The following is a 15012-nucleotide window of genomic DNA, read 5'->3' as shown; positions in this document are numbered from 1 at the left end:
GGATTTTAATTTTGTTCTAATTGATTTATGAAGTCAATCTACTCTGTTAAGTTTGACAGCAAACTAACAGAAAAATAGGATTGAGACAACTTTGGTAACGTTTGGGACTAAATTGGCTCGTTATATTCGTTTAGGACTATATCGGGAACTACCCCAAACATATGGGACTGAACCGAGAATTTAGCCCCCCACTTCTAGTTTTTTATATATACTTCAAATGTTCCAGATAAGACAATCAAGTAGTCCTAATAAATAAACACAAACATTTATACTAATTAAAGATGTCTTAATACGAGGCACAAGTGTTCACATGGGAAAACGAAAATGCAGTTTTTCAAAGACAAAAACTTGTGTGAGATGGTCTCACGGATCCTATTTATGAGACGGATATTTTATTTGGGTCATCCATAAAAAAATATTACTTTTTATACTAAGTTAAATTTCAACATATATAGAATGACTATATTTAAAATCATGAGATAATTTTCTTTAAATAAAAAGAGAGAGAGAAGAAATAGGGGTCTAAATAAAAATCAGGAAAGCATGTGGCCTTATTGTCAATTAATAACAAATAGTGGACCAGAATGTAAATATCAAATTATTTATTTAATGAAACCCACCGACGCCGATGCGGCTTGGGTCGAACCGGCTACTGGTCCTCCTGTTCTTCTTCTTCACGCTGTCCGATCTCAATTCCAGATTTTTCACACACACAAAACCTCTCACGTATCTACAGCCCTAACATTATACTACGTTTTATATCATCCACTCGAAGAAGGAGAGAATTGAGTAATCTGTGGTTGGACGATCGTGATGGCGGTTGTGGTCCGCGGTGTTCGGGTTGGATCTGGCGGTGGATCCGGAATTCGAAGCTTTTTCAGCTACCGGATCTTTGTTTCCGCCATGTTTACGCTCCTGTTCCTCGCCACTCTCTCCGTGCTGTTCACATCTCATCCCTCCCACGACGAAGCCGTAAGTGCTAGCCTTTAGCTCGCACTTTGTGTATTTTATCTCTATCCGTGTCTACATTTGCACCGTTGTTGCATTTTCGTGATTGATTTACCTTTTGCTTGGTTCAATTGATGTTGACAAGGAAACGGTGCGTTTGTTTTATTAAATGGAGTAGTTGATAAGCATCCCGTTAGACTCCCGTGTTTGTTTACTTCAAAATTTATGATAGTATTTGCGAGAATGTGGATTTATTTGTGCCGATTGGGGAGATTTGAGTTTGGTTTTTCTTGATAATCATTATTTATGCATAGTTGAATGATAACTATATAATTTTGTACATCATAAAGTTTTGGGAAATATGCGAAATATTGGTTGCTCGACTTGTGGTAGTGAATGCAGCAATTTATTTTCTACTCGATGAATTTGGATTATTCTCCCCATGAAATTATGCAGTGACGTGTATTTAGCTTTGTTTAGGATCACCAGAGACAACTTCACTAGTTTGCGGCGACTTGAAAATTGGTACTGTTCTTGGGTTAATAATGTGGAAGATTGTGAAAATGGAATAAAGATAAATGTATTCATTGATACCTATCACTTTATTATCAACAAAGAAATCAATAATACTTGTCCTACACCAGAAATCTAGATCCAAATTATTTGCAGTTAGTGCACCATAGGGAATGAAATAAATTCCTAAACTATTAAAATCTTGCATGCTTTTCCTCTGTGCTTTTATTTAAAATCAGATAAAGTGACGTTTTATTCTTAGGTGTGTAATACACCAAAAAAATCCAAGTGCCAAACATAGTGTTTTATTTTTGTCCTTGGTGTACCTAAAAGCATGTGTTTTCTTCTATAAACAGATAATGGAGACAACAGGAAATGCATATGTAAAACGAACTTTTCTAGCATGGCAGTCTGATCCACTGAAGACAAGGCTGGATTTGATACAAAATCAAGCAAATAATCATGTTGCATTGGTGAATGCATATGCTGCTTATGCTAGGAAGTTAAAACTTGAGATATCTAAGCAGCTTAAGATGTTTGATGATTTAGCTAATAATTTCTCGGAACTTCAAATGAATCCAAAGTATGTCACGGCATTGTTCGAATCCAATGGGCCAATTGATGAGGATATTTTGAGGCAATTTGAGAAGGAGGTTAAAGATAGAGTTAAGGTAGCTAGGTTAATGATTGTTGAGTCAAAGGAGTCATATGACAATCAGTTAAAAATTCAGAAATTGAAAGATACAATATTTGCTGTCAAGGAGTTGCTGGTGAAGGCCAAGAAAAATGGGGCTTTTACTAGCTTGGTTTCTGCAAAATCGACTCCCAAGAGTTTGCATTGTCTTGCCATGCGGCTTGTGGAGGAGAGAATTTCACATCCTGAGAAGTACAAGGATGAAGAGCCCAAGCCTGAGTTTGAAGACCCGAGTTTATACCATTATGCGATTTTTTCGGATAATGTGATTGCAATATCTGTTGTGGTTAACTCTGTTGTTAAGAATGCAGATGAGCCATGGAAACATGTTTTTCATATTGTTACCGATAGGATGAATTTTGCTGCGACAAAGGTTTGGTTTAAGATGAGGCCAATTCAAGGGGGCGCCCATATTGAGATCAATGCAGTGGACACTTTTGAGTTCTTAACACCCTCATATGCACCAGTACTCAGACAACTTGAATCCACAAATCTGCAGAAGTTCTACTTCGAAACCAGGGCAGAGAATACCACTAAAGATATGAGCAGCATGAAGTATAGAAACCCAAAGTATTTATCAATGCTCAATCATCTACGGTTCTACTTGCCTGAACTTTATCCAAAACTGCATAAGATTCTTTTTCTGGATGATGACGTTGTAGTTCAGAAGGATTTGACTACTTTATGGAAAATTGATATGGATGGAAAGGTGAACGGTGCAGTTGAGACATGCTTTGGTTCTTTTCGACGCTTTTCTGAATATTTAAACTTTTCTCATCCTTTGATCAAGGAGAAGTTTAATCCCAGGGCCTGTGCCTGGGCATTTGGCATGAACATGTTTGACCTAGATGCTTGGCGTCGAGAGAAATGCACCGATGAATACCATTATTGGCAAAATTTGGTAAGCTGTATATTTAGTTTTTTATCCTCGCTTGTTTTTCGAAAAATGTTATGTGTTGTTCTTCGGTTTTCAAACACACTTGCTGATTATTATTTTTTATTGATTGATGAATAATCAGAATGAGGACCTTGCATTATGGAAATTGGGAACATTACCTGTAGGGCTTCTAACTTTTTACTCTACTACCAAATCATTCGATAAAGCATGGCACGTCATGGGTCTTGGGATAAATCCGAGCATAAGTATGGATGAAATCAACAAAGCTGCGGTAATTCATTTCAGTGGAGATATGAAGCCTTGGCTGGACATTGCCATGAACCATTACAAACATCTGTGGACAAAGTATGTCGATAATGAAATGGAATTCCTTCAGATGTGCAATTTTGGAATGTAAAGAAGCATCCCCACTTCAACTCGACTGAATAAATTCCAGCCTTTTTTTTAATGTTCATCGCAAGTTGTAACTTTCAAAGAAAAGGTTTTAGGTATTAATTTCTCCTACATTTTTGTTCCACTTAGTTACCATTTTGTGCAGTTGTTATGTGGTGGCCTGAAGCCAAGATTGATAGTGGATTTATGCTCTGAAGCACATTCGTTGTACAAGATAGTTTATATACCATCTAAAACAATTAATATCTATATAATATGTTCAGTTGTGTGAAGCAAGCAACAATCAGATGGCTCAAAGTGTTCTTCAACGATACATTTATTTTTGTTTCTTGTTATTTGTGCTAGTTTAAAAATGATTTTTCCCCTGGAATATTTGAGAATATTTTGTATCTTCCCAAGTCAGTTGTATCAATGACTGCTGGCATCCTTTTCCCTAACCTTTGATGTTAGAAATGACATGCTTCGAGACCTGTCCCTGATTCTCCTGTTTCACCTCCTCACGTATTAACACACATCTGAATTGGTAATTATACATGTTACTATTCTCGAATCTCCGTTCGTTTTCTGGAATCGTCGATGCCCATGAATTTCGTTTGTTGATGCATTTTTTAAAAAAAGATTGTTCTCGAACCTTTGCTAGTTTACACCCCTAAGTTCAGATTAATCTTGTTTAATTGGTGTTACGGTGTAAACACACTGTGAATACTGAATTCTCACTCATTTAAAAGCAATATGATATTAGCCTAAGGTAGTTGGAGTTCAGCAATGGCCGGCATCCGTTGAAGCTTACGTTTTCTGTTTGTAAAGTAAAAGTGGAATATGCCGTACGTGGATTAGTACTAAATACAAGACAAAGTGTCGATAACAATGATGATTATTCTTGGTGCAAAAACCTGATCCGTTGCTTTTGCACGTCCTTTCCGCGGCGTATTCCATATTTTATTGATTATCAATGTTCTCCTATTTGTGTGACCACAGAAGCTTATGTGCTTGGTCATTTCGAGAGAGAGGATATAAGATTGCTTTTTTCGGCTTATAAGCTGTGTTATGCTGCCATGGAACTTGTTTAAAGTGAGAGGATTGAGAACCGAGCTATATATGAAAAAAAAAGAAATAAATATTTTTATATTTTATTATCTCGAAAATATTGAAATTTTGGAATAAAATCTCTGCAGATCTTGATAAATAAAATCTCTACAATTTTTGAAATTGACATGGGCTTCAAAAGCTGGAGGATTAGGCCCATAAAGAAATATAAAAGGCAACGCACATGAGCAGCAAGAGGGAGGCGCAAAAAGAGGAAAAGAAAAAGCAGCACAGAAGAGAGCAGATAAAAGAGAGAGACGTGAAATAAAAAAAGGAAGGAACAGAGCAAAATAGAGGAGGAGAGAGAAAAAGGAAAGAAACAGGGAGGCAGAAGAGAGAAGAAAGGAGAGAGAACATAATTGAACAGAAGACTACACAGAAGACAACACGAGAGAGGAAGAGGCAGAATTATGAGGAATTCATCAACACACGCCAAAAATACCGAGAATTCTTCTTATTCCTTCTTTATTTTGTTTTGTTCTATGAAATTAAATATGGCTTTTCACTTCTGTTTTGAATTAATGGAATAATTTTATTTAGACTAAGACCACGATAGGGCCAAACAATACTTTGTTTGATATTTGGTTTATTTTCAATAAATTATTTTTCTTGATTTTAATTATTGATTGATGTTAGTTTAAAATTTTTTGTTAAGAGCCTGATCAACTATTTACGTGTTTGTTGATTAATCACGAATTAGAAGATGATTGATTAAATAGAGCAACAAATACGTCATCAATACATGATTAAACTGACTAGAAATAATATTCGATTTCAGTGTGCTGTTTTAGATGAAAACTGAAATTACACGAAGATTTAATGCATTTAGATATAATTAAATTAAATTAGAAATAATTGGACTGATAGATTTAAATATGTTTATTAACTCGATGAATCGTTTAATAAATAAAATTGGGAATTTGACCGTGTTTGTCAATAATTAAATAATTAAATGAATTTTAACACGTGTCAACATAATAGAGTTTGGTACAGTTGCGTGTCTTAGTTCTTTATTTGAAGTTGAATATCTCCTTGATCGTTGAATTCGTCGTTTTTAATTGTAATTATTTTATTTAATAGCTTAGATTAATAATTCAAATATCATCTTTTTATTTATTTTGTCTAGCTTAAATTAAATGAAAAAATTCTAATAATTAAATATTTGTCTCCGTGTGATCGATACTTGGACTCATCATCCATTTACTATAACTTGACCTAGTCCGCTTGCTAGATTTATTCTCAACCGAAATCGTCGGTCAATCATCCGCCTGGAATGAATGTACAAGTTTTAAATAAGATTTCAGATTTGAGACGAAATCATATTTTTTTAAATTGTGATATACTTTGCTCAAACAAATCATGTTTACACTAATTATTAAAAAGTAAACACCGTATAAAAAAATAATAATAAATCGCACACAAAAATTTTATTCATCTCTTGTTTTTTTTTTTAAAAAAAAAAAACCATAAAGCACATGTTTCATATATGATTTATTATATTTCGTTTATATATAATGTTAAGTGTATGTACTGTTTAATCTAGTAATTCATGACTTGTTTAAACAAAATGTAGATAATTTGATGGAGCAAAGGATTTCGTACGTCCCGGGGTGATGAGTGCCATCCAAGAATGTGCCTCCGACCGCACCGCAGAACCAAATGCGACCCGGAATATCCAATAAGAGATTCGTTTGTCCGCCATAAAAAGCAAAAAATGGCCAACAAATAAAGGAACTAAAGAGTATTAATGATACCACAGTTGTCTCCCACTAATCACAGTGTATGAAACGAAGTAAAGAAACAAAAATCCAATTTTCTAATGAAACAAAATTCTCCTACGCCATCATTAAATGTTTGCGTACTCTAGCCGCCGCGTCCGCCTCTCTCTTCACATGAAAACAAAAAAAAGAAGCCTTTCAATTTAAATAAATATATCTTATTTTTTTTTGCCTAATTTATTATGTAATATTAAATAATTTTTGTAAGCGTTGCATCTATCATCTTTTTTTAAAAATAATTTGATTTATATTTAAATAAAAGTATAATATAATTGTAAGAATAAATGAAGATGTGTATTGTAATTTGAAATGATTATTAATATACATTGTAATTCATATTGATTATATTTAAATGAGGTTCATATCATAAATAACAGCGAAAATTAATGAGATATTAAATTATAATTCTGAAATAATTAATTAAAAACATATAAAAAAAATAGACCACGACACCATTGAATTTGTTTATGTTATGCATACACTTAAATAATAGTAATAGATAATACAAAATCACTCATGTTTATTGTTACTAGTGATAGTAACAATATTATAAAGAGTATGTCTCTTGTGAGACGGTCTTACGAATCTCTATCCGTAATACGGGTCAACACTACCGATATTCATAATAAAAAGTAATATTTTTTCATGGATTACCTAAATAACATATATGTCTCACAAAATACGACTAGTGAGATCACTGTCTCACACAAGTTTTTGCTTATTGTAAGATACACATAAATTACATAAAATTATTATTTTTTTATTGTTTGAGGTGGAAATTAAGTTCTTGCATCTTTCTCACCGAGTTTTTTATTTTTTATTTTTAGAAAATCGTTAATTATCGTTTTTTATGTTAACTTGAACAAATATTTACCAATTAAAGTTCACTCGGTCGGAAATTTTTTTTGTTGGAGTAAGAAACTAATGGAACCATGACTTGGATGCAATTAACATTTAACATAAATGTCAAATTTCCAATTTAGATTGAATAATTTGTTGTACAATTGTTTTGTAAAGAAAAAAGAAAGAAAGTTTCACCAGATCAAAATTTTCTTGATATAACCAACACAAAATCTACTAAACTACAAGCTCTTTAAATCCATCTACATTAATTCCCTGATAAACTCTATGGAAACTGGAAAAAAACCAAAAACCCATAATTGTTTAATCAAGAAACTACTATAATCTAACACCACAATTAAATTTCTGCCAAAAATCTCGATCAAGGCAGCTGTTTGGCGCTGATCGAGAAAGAAGAAGGGATAGGAACTGCGAGTCGGGTTGGATTATCATCTCCGGCCATGATCACCACAATCTTTGGCGTGTTATCCGCGGCAGCGACGGCGGTGGGTAGCTGAGTGGCCTTGTCTCCGCCTTGATCGGTGGAGCGTGAAGAGGATTTCCGGTAGGAACATGCTAAGATGATCAAGGCTGTAGCGATCAACAGAAGCATTAAGCCTAAGCCGCCGAATAAGTAAGGCAATGGAGAATTCCAGTTCAAGAATCCAGAAGGATTATTGTGTGCATCTGCTGTTGGTGTTGGCCTCATATCTCCCACCTTTTCTGTGTGTGATTTTACGTGTCTTAGCTTTCTTTTTCCTTGTATGAATTGAGAGGAAATGAATATGATTGTTTGTGATTTATAGTGGTGAAAGATGATGGGATTTGCTTTGCTCTGAAATTACTATTATGTCCTGTTTGTGATATATACATACATACACATACACTCATCCTTCTAACCAGGACGATATTTTTAACTATTTTGATTACTTTTATTCTTTTGGGTTAATTACTTCTATACTTTTTTCCCATATAAGTTATAACATACATTTGGGACACTCAAATATCATCAATTACCGCACGTTTCGCATAAGAGATGTCTTGAAGTTATTTAGATCTAACAAAGATCCTCGAAGCCTCGTCGAATGTCACCTAATCAGCTTCTCTCGGTGTCCCAAACTCTTTTTTTAAAAAAACAACTCATCTGAAACGAACTCATATATCAATTTTGTGAGACGAATCTCCGACTCGACATAACTCATAAAAAAATATTATTTTTTTGTCAAAAATATTATTATTTACGATAATTATATAGACCTGATAATTATAGACCATCTCAAAAAATACTTACACATCAAACTGTCGACAAATGTTTAGCTCGTATTTTTCTCAAGCCTTACTAGCGAGAAATTCTATTGATATCAATTCAGCGTAGTTGTAAATCATAATTTGGGTGGGTCATAATCAAATCACCGGTGAATACTATTTAATTTGTTATGGTAATGATATAATAGTTGTTTTTTGTTGGGAGGACGATCAAGATATAACGTTTGAATAACTAACTATATGATTTAAAATGGTTGAGTTGAACTATTATCATGAATTATAAATTTTGGTAAAACGACAAACGTTTGATCCTACAATCGATATTAAAGTCAATGTTATGTTCGATACTTATTAATTACAAAGAGCGTTGTTATTGATAAGAAGAATATTGAGATCCAATAATTGTATTAATTAAAAAACAATTAAACATTGATAACTATATAATTTAAAATAATTAAAATAATACATTACAATAACGATAATTTTTTATAAAACAATAAAGGCAAAAACTCGTGTAAAACGGTCTCACGGGTCGTATTTTGTGAGACAAATCTTTTATTTGGGTCATCTATGAAAAAATATTACTTTTTATACTAAGAGTAATACTTTTTATTGTGAATATCGATATGCTTGACCCGTCTCACAGATAAAGATTCGTGAGACCATCTCACAAGAGACCTACCTACTCAACAATAAATATCTGATGACATATATTCTATTCTTTTTTTGCATGACTAGTAGATTACGATCATTTTCAATAAATGACATGAAATGTAGCAGGTTTATTGGATCGATGTTTCAAGAATGTTACAGTAAAATAAGTCATATTGCCAAACCTAACTAACTATAGTGTTAATTTAACTTTGGTTCACTTTACTTTTTCTTATTGTTAACTTGATTCAATTAATTCAGTATATGAAACTTATGAAATTTTTTGAATGATTAGTTAATTAAGTATGCGAGGATCGTCAAATCAACATGAAACCAGGTAAGCACGAAAATTGTTTGATTAACAAAGTGGGGACATTTGCAATTTTTATCACCGCAAAATATCGAAAAATATAAAACCACATTTATCAAATTAAAGTTCTTTCACTACCCCAATCTGTCATATTTAATTTATCTCATTTGCATGAGTTTTTACATGTACATGTGTGTGTTGCCACTTTGCTTTTGACTTGTAACGACTCATTACAGGCTCAGTGGACCGCCCATACGGCCCACTGCCCCGATCGACCCAAGGCTATCCTTATCTTGGGCTCTCTCAAAGAAGCTTTTTCCCTCACGGGCTTTCCATAGGCGTCGTACTGGTTACTTATAGGATCTCCCCCTCCCTACCAAGGGGTTTATTTCGCCTCCCCAGGACTCGATCCCATGACCTATAGGATAAGTACATTGATATCAAGAATCCTGGTACCAATTGAGCTACCCTACCAAGGGTTTTTTTTCGCCTCCCAGGACTCAATCCCATGACCTATAGGATAAGTACATTGATATCAAGAGTCCTGGTACCAGTTGAGATACGACCCATTAACCCAAGGCTATCCCGATCTTGGACTCCCCTAAAGGGGCTTTTTCCCTCACGGGCTTTCCATAGACATCGTACGGGTTACTCATAGGATCTCCCCCTCCCTACCAAGGGGTTTCTTTCGCCTCCCCAGGACTCGATCCCATGACATAAAGGATAAGTACATTGATATCAAGAGTCCTGGTACCAAGAGACAAATTTTTTATTTGTGTCATTAATAAAAAATATATTAATTTTTATACTAAAAATATTACTTATTAATATAAATACGAACATGATTGACTCATCTCACGAATAAAAATATACGATACCTGTTTAAAAAACCTTATGTTGACCAATTTGCCACAATTTAATGCTGGGAATTACACTTTTTTATTTTCTGGCCTGCGCGGTCTCTTTAAGCCAACCTTAAATAAATTCACACTACTTGACCAATCACACTTCTCACCTTTATCGTTGGCTACAACAAATTACACAGCCGAGGCGCCACATATTTAATCCAATAAGATCATAATTTTTCCAAGAGGAAATATTTAAAGTTGAGAATAACTTATTGAAAATTTTAAAGTAAGGATGTCTTACTGAAATTTCCAAACAATATTGTCATGACAAAAACTTGTGTGAGACGGTCTCATGAGTCGTATTTTGTGAGACGGATCTCTTATTTGGATCATCCATGAAAAAATATTACTTTTTATGTTAAGAATATTACTTTTTATTGTGAATATCGGTAGGGTTGACCCGTCTCACAGATAAAGATTCGTGATATCGGCTCACAAGAGACCTACTCTACTGTCAATAGAACGGGCAGAAACGATCGTATTTTAAAACCGTTTTTTTTTAAAAATAATTTATTTAACAGTCGAAATTGCAATCTCAATCTATTTAATTCTATATAAATGATTATATTATAAACTAAATCGCTTCTTATCAAAAATTTTGAAACAAATTGATAGCATTTGTCAAACACCGTTGGCTCATATATGGCAAATGTGAACACTGGTTTTGAACATTTTGGAATTAATGATATCTTAACCCTTTTATTTGCGATCCTCCACTAAAAAAGAATTTAACTTTTTACTCCATTTTAAATATAATATCTATATATATATATAATATATATATATATTTTTATATGAATTTAACTTTTTACTCCATTTTAAATATAATATATATATATATATATATATTTATATATATTTATTTATATATGTTGTATAACACATTAGAAAGACGTCACAAATTTATTTTATATTTTTTGGTTTTTATAGTATTGAGAGTATGATAAATGCTCATGCTAAGAGAGCGATCGAAATGTGATGTTTCTGTTTAAAATATATATATTTATCCGTGATATTAGTCAACTATGCTAATATTTACAATAATAAGTCACACATTTTCATGATTGACCCAAATATGAGATATGTATCACAAAATCGATTTATAAGACTGTCTCACGAAAGTTTCTTTTGTGATTTATAAAATAGTAATTAACATGTGTGTGCGTGTGTCTTCCACTAGAGAAATTGACGAGAAAATTGAAGCATCCTTTAGACTAATTTGCGACAATTTATTGCAACGCAATACGACTTTTTACTTACTTGTCTCTTTTCATTAAACCAACCTTTGACAAAATTTCAAATCGTTATCCAATCAATATCTTTTACCCTTTATTTAGAGGTTTTAACAAAATTACATGATCGAGACGCCACATATTTCATCTATCTAACCATTTACAATTAGGGAGGAAATCAGATTTAATTTTTCCATCTATCTCATTGGACTGATCCAATTTTGATCTCTTTAAGAGAGATATCTCCATGGAAAAATTATAGAGAAATCACAGTTTGGGATATCATATGATTTAAAATATTTGAACTGCTATGATTCGATCAAATCTGGATATAATTAAAGCGATAAGTGCCCACTTTTAAAATTGATATCAAAACGAAGATCATGCATTTGATTTTCATTAATCGTAATTTGAAGTAGTGTATGTAATTTGCTAGGAATCAATAATTATCTAAGCTGAGAGATTAATCGATATTTTACACTCATGTAGATACAAAGTATAAAAGATTCAAACTGAACAATTACCACAATTATAATTTTTTTTAAATAAAATAGCAATTGCTTGTCTTCTCACAAAAAATGATTTTAGAAATACTATATAAGTTTTATGAAAATAAATTAGATTTACACACTATTTCCAAATTTACATTTTGAATATGATTTTTATATAACTGGTTTTTCAAAACAAACAAACAAACAAACAAACAATTTGGGAGAAAATTGAATGAATCAGCCACCAAATCACCTTAACTTTTTTGTATACCCAGGATTCAAGTTTGGAACAAATTTTAAATCATGATAGTGTGATTTTTTCACTGAATTTTCAACTGAGCAACTTCGAACTTTATTTTAAAATAGATATTCTAAGAATATTAAATATTGTTTTATTTATCAATTTTAAACAATAAAATATCAAATTATAACTTAATATTCACAAAAATTGAAGGGCATTTGAATATATAAGTTTTAACTTTAAAAATTAATTTTAGGCAACATTGTGGAAAATTTTTTTTTTGAAAAAATTAAAATTGTTCTATGTTTCAATATATTATTTATAGAACTTTATAAATCTTTTTAAAGAATAAGCGAGACAAAAATTTAAAAATCACCCAAATTTTTTGCTTTAAAACAATTTTTTAGGGAAAAAAATCCCTAAAAATTAAAATTTTAATTTTAATAATAATAAAAACACGTAATAATTAAAGCCTTCAATTGGGAAGTGCCATGTAAGGAGTTGGGTGTCGTTAATCGTCAGCTGAACAACCAAAAAACAAGATTTCTCAATTCAGCGGCCAGCCTTTCCCTCGTTAAATTTCGCATAAACATATAATTCTAAAAAGAAAAAAAGAGAGAAGAAATGAACAAATAAACAAATTACAGATCGACGAGGTCTACTGGTCGCCGTCGTTCCATGGCACAAAATATGTAACTTGTTGGGTGTCGTTAATCGTCAGCTGCACAAGAAGACAACAGGTAACAACATTGTCATTTACTGTCTTGAGGTTTAATGTTTGAAGGTCGACAAGGACTCACCATTTAAAGCCAAAAAAATTCATATGCCAAAAATTAAATTAAATATATATTTGTGCAAACAATTACTATTTCATTTCTTAATTGTTAGCCTCATAATATTTGATAAAATCCACTCAGTGTTGCTTGACGAAACACAAGAAGCATCGGATCCTGAAACGTGGAGAGGGCCTCCCATGAAAAGATAAGAAGTTGTGCAATACCGAACGTTTTCCGCTTTACTAAAATTTATAGTTGATGATAATTGTGCAACTCAAATATTTTAAAATATATAATAGCTCAAGCACCACAGTTCGTTGGCTATTCCAACAGAGTCAATTATTGCATCCAACAATCTCGCTCTCCGTAACTGCATTCATTGCTATCCATGTAAATTAAATTCGTGACATTTGCTTTGATATTAATTATAGTACGTTAGTCAAATCTTTTAAACAATATATGAACTGAAACACTACAGTTCGGTCTCTCTTCCAACAGAGACAATTATTACACCCAACAAACTGATATCATCCAACAATTTTAAGTTTAGGGGTGAATTTTCGAGTGTAGCATAGCAAAAGCAGATATCATGATACAAATTGCTCATTAGTTATTTAAAAATTCTCCGCGTGCCAAAATTAGCAGAAAATTAAATAAAGTAACCTAACCAAACTTAATTATTGAAAGGGAATAAACACACTACATTATGTAGCTCTCACTTTAATATGAAGAAAAAGAAAAAAAAACGTGTCAAACTTCTTGCTGACTGCGTGGAGCAGCGGAGATTGGTTTGGCGAGGTGCGTAGGATTAGTTTCACCTGCCATGATCACCACCATTCTGGGATCCATTTCAGGCTGTAAAGCGTGCTCCGGACTTTGCGATTTATCGTCTGGAGATTGATCAGCCGGTGGCGGTTTTCTGTAAGAGCAAGCGAAGATTATCAAGGCCGTGGCGACAAGCCCAAGCATGAGAGCCAGAGCACCGAAAAGGTAAGGCATCGGCGAGTTCCATTGTTGCAACTCGCCACCTGCTCGGGTGGCGGTGGGATGTTCTGGTATCCGTCTCATTTCTAGGTATTTTGTTTGTGTTATGGGACGAGGATGTTTGCGTGTGTGTATTATTTATTTAATATGGGCAAAGGTTCAGTGTATCACTATTGCCAATAATAATTATTAATTATATATTATGATATGTCAATATAAAATAGTAGCTAAAAACTTGGATGAGACGGTTTCACGAGTCGTATTTTGTGAGATGGATCTCTTATTTGGGTCATCCATGAAAAAATATTATTTTTTATGCTAAGAGTATTATTTTTTATTATGAATATCGGTAGTATTGACCCGTCTCACAGATAAAGATTCGTAAGACCGTCTACAAGAGACTTACTCAAAATATTACGATTATGAATAGTAAAATTATTTATAATCAAGATGAAATATAAAATTGTGTATGTTTCTTTTATAAGGTTTTTTCCGTAAATTTTATAATATTTTCTATTCAAACTCGAATTAGATTTAATAATATTAAGATAGTTTCGTTTTCATGTTTTAAGAAGTTTACTTTAGATATTTTCTATACGTATATGTATGTATATAATATGATGAAAATTGTGGGAGTGACCCAAACGAACTTTGCTTCTTTCTTTTGCTTTTTTTTTTTTCCCGTGAAATTCTCAGGAGGATTGATTTCTTTGCAAGTCACTTCATTTACTGAGTTTCCATATTTACCCTTCTAAATTTCAATTAATTTATTTGATGATTAAGAGGGCATTTTCATAATTTCGTATGTAGATAGAATCGTAAGTAGTCCACAAAGCAAACCAAGAATGAGAATGAGTGTGAAGTTGTCCTAATAAAACTAAAACCAATTTCCTCGAAATGGGCTTTATTCACTCATCCCCATCGGGCCCACTAAGCGTGTTCATTCGGGTCAAGTATCCCCCGAACGAGGTCTTTCCATTTCTTGAATTCTAACCCCAAAATA

The 15012-nt window shown here is 32.8% G+C and overlaps 3 protein-coding genes across 3 annotated transcripts; 1 reads left to right on the top strand and 2 right to left on the bottom strand.

Moving 5' to 3' along the window:
- Positions 1–623: 623 nt before the first annotated feature.
- Positions 624–3703, top strand: LOC142549743 (putative galacturonosyltransferase 9). The gene is made up of 3 exons (XM_075658853.1): positions 624–972; positions 1818–3056; positions 3175–3703. Exons 1-3 carry the CDS (start codon positions 814–816, stop codon positions 3448–3450), a joined length of 1674 nt encoding a protein of 557 aa, XP_075514968.1. The 5' UTR covers positions 624–813; the 3' UTR covers positions 3451–3703.
- Positions 3704–7532: 3829 nt separating this feature from the next.
- On the bottom strand, positions 7533–7859 carry LOC142550300 (protein GLUTAMINE DUMPER 6-like). Its single transcript, XM_075659528.1, has one exon. It carries the CDS (start codon positions 7857–7859, stop codon positions 7533–7535), a length of 327 nt encoding a protein of 108 aa, XP_075515643.1.
- A 5916-nt stretch (positions 7860–13775) lies between these two features.
- On the bottom strand, positions 13776–14093 carry LOC142550299 (protein GLUTAMINE DUMPER 5-like). The gene has a single exon (XM_075659527.1). The coding sequence runs from the start codon at positions 14091–14093 to the stop codon at positions 13776–13778; it is 318 nt and encodes a 105-aa protein (XP_075515642.1).
- Positions 14094–15012: the final 919 nt, after the last annotated feature.

This window comes from Primulina tabacum, chromosome 6, assembly GCF_025594145.1.
Source record: "Primulina tabacum isolate GXHZ01 chromosome 6, ASM2559414v2, whole genome shotgun sequence".
NCBI lineage: Eukaryota > Viridiplantae > Streptophyta > Magnoliopsida > Lamiales > Gesneriaceae > Primulina > Primulina tabacum.
The sequence above is the reverse complement of the archived record's forward strand: the minus strand, read 5'-3'. Positions and strand labels throughout refer to the sequence as shown.

What these genes read in the sequence shown, in the direction of transcription:
- LOC142549743 (XM_075658853.1), top strand. Translation starts at nt 814, where the DNA reads ATGGCGGTTGTGGTCCGCGGTGTTCGGGTTGGATCTGGCGGTGGATCC. An exon ending in ATCCCTCCCACGACGAAGCC is followed by an intron (nt 973 to 1,817) that starts GTAAGTGCTAGC and finishes TTCTATAAACAG; the next exon opens with ATAATGGAGACAACAGGAAA. An exon ending in ACCATTATTGGCAAAATTTG is followed by an intron (nt 3,057 to 3,174) that starts GTAAGCTGTATA and finishes ATGAATAATCAG; the next exon opens with AATGAGGACCTTGCATTATG.
- LOC142550300 (XM_075659528.1), bottom strand. Translation starts at nt 7,859, where the DNA reads ATGAGGCCAACACCAACAGCAGATGCACACAATAATCCTTCTGGATTC.
- LOC142550299 (XM_075659527.1), bottom strand. Translation starts at nt 14,093, where the DNA reads ATGAGACGGATACCAGAACATCCCACCGCCACCCGAGCAGGTGGCGAG.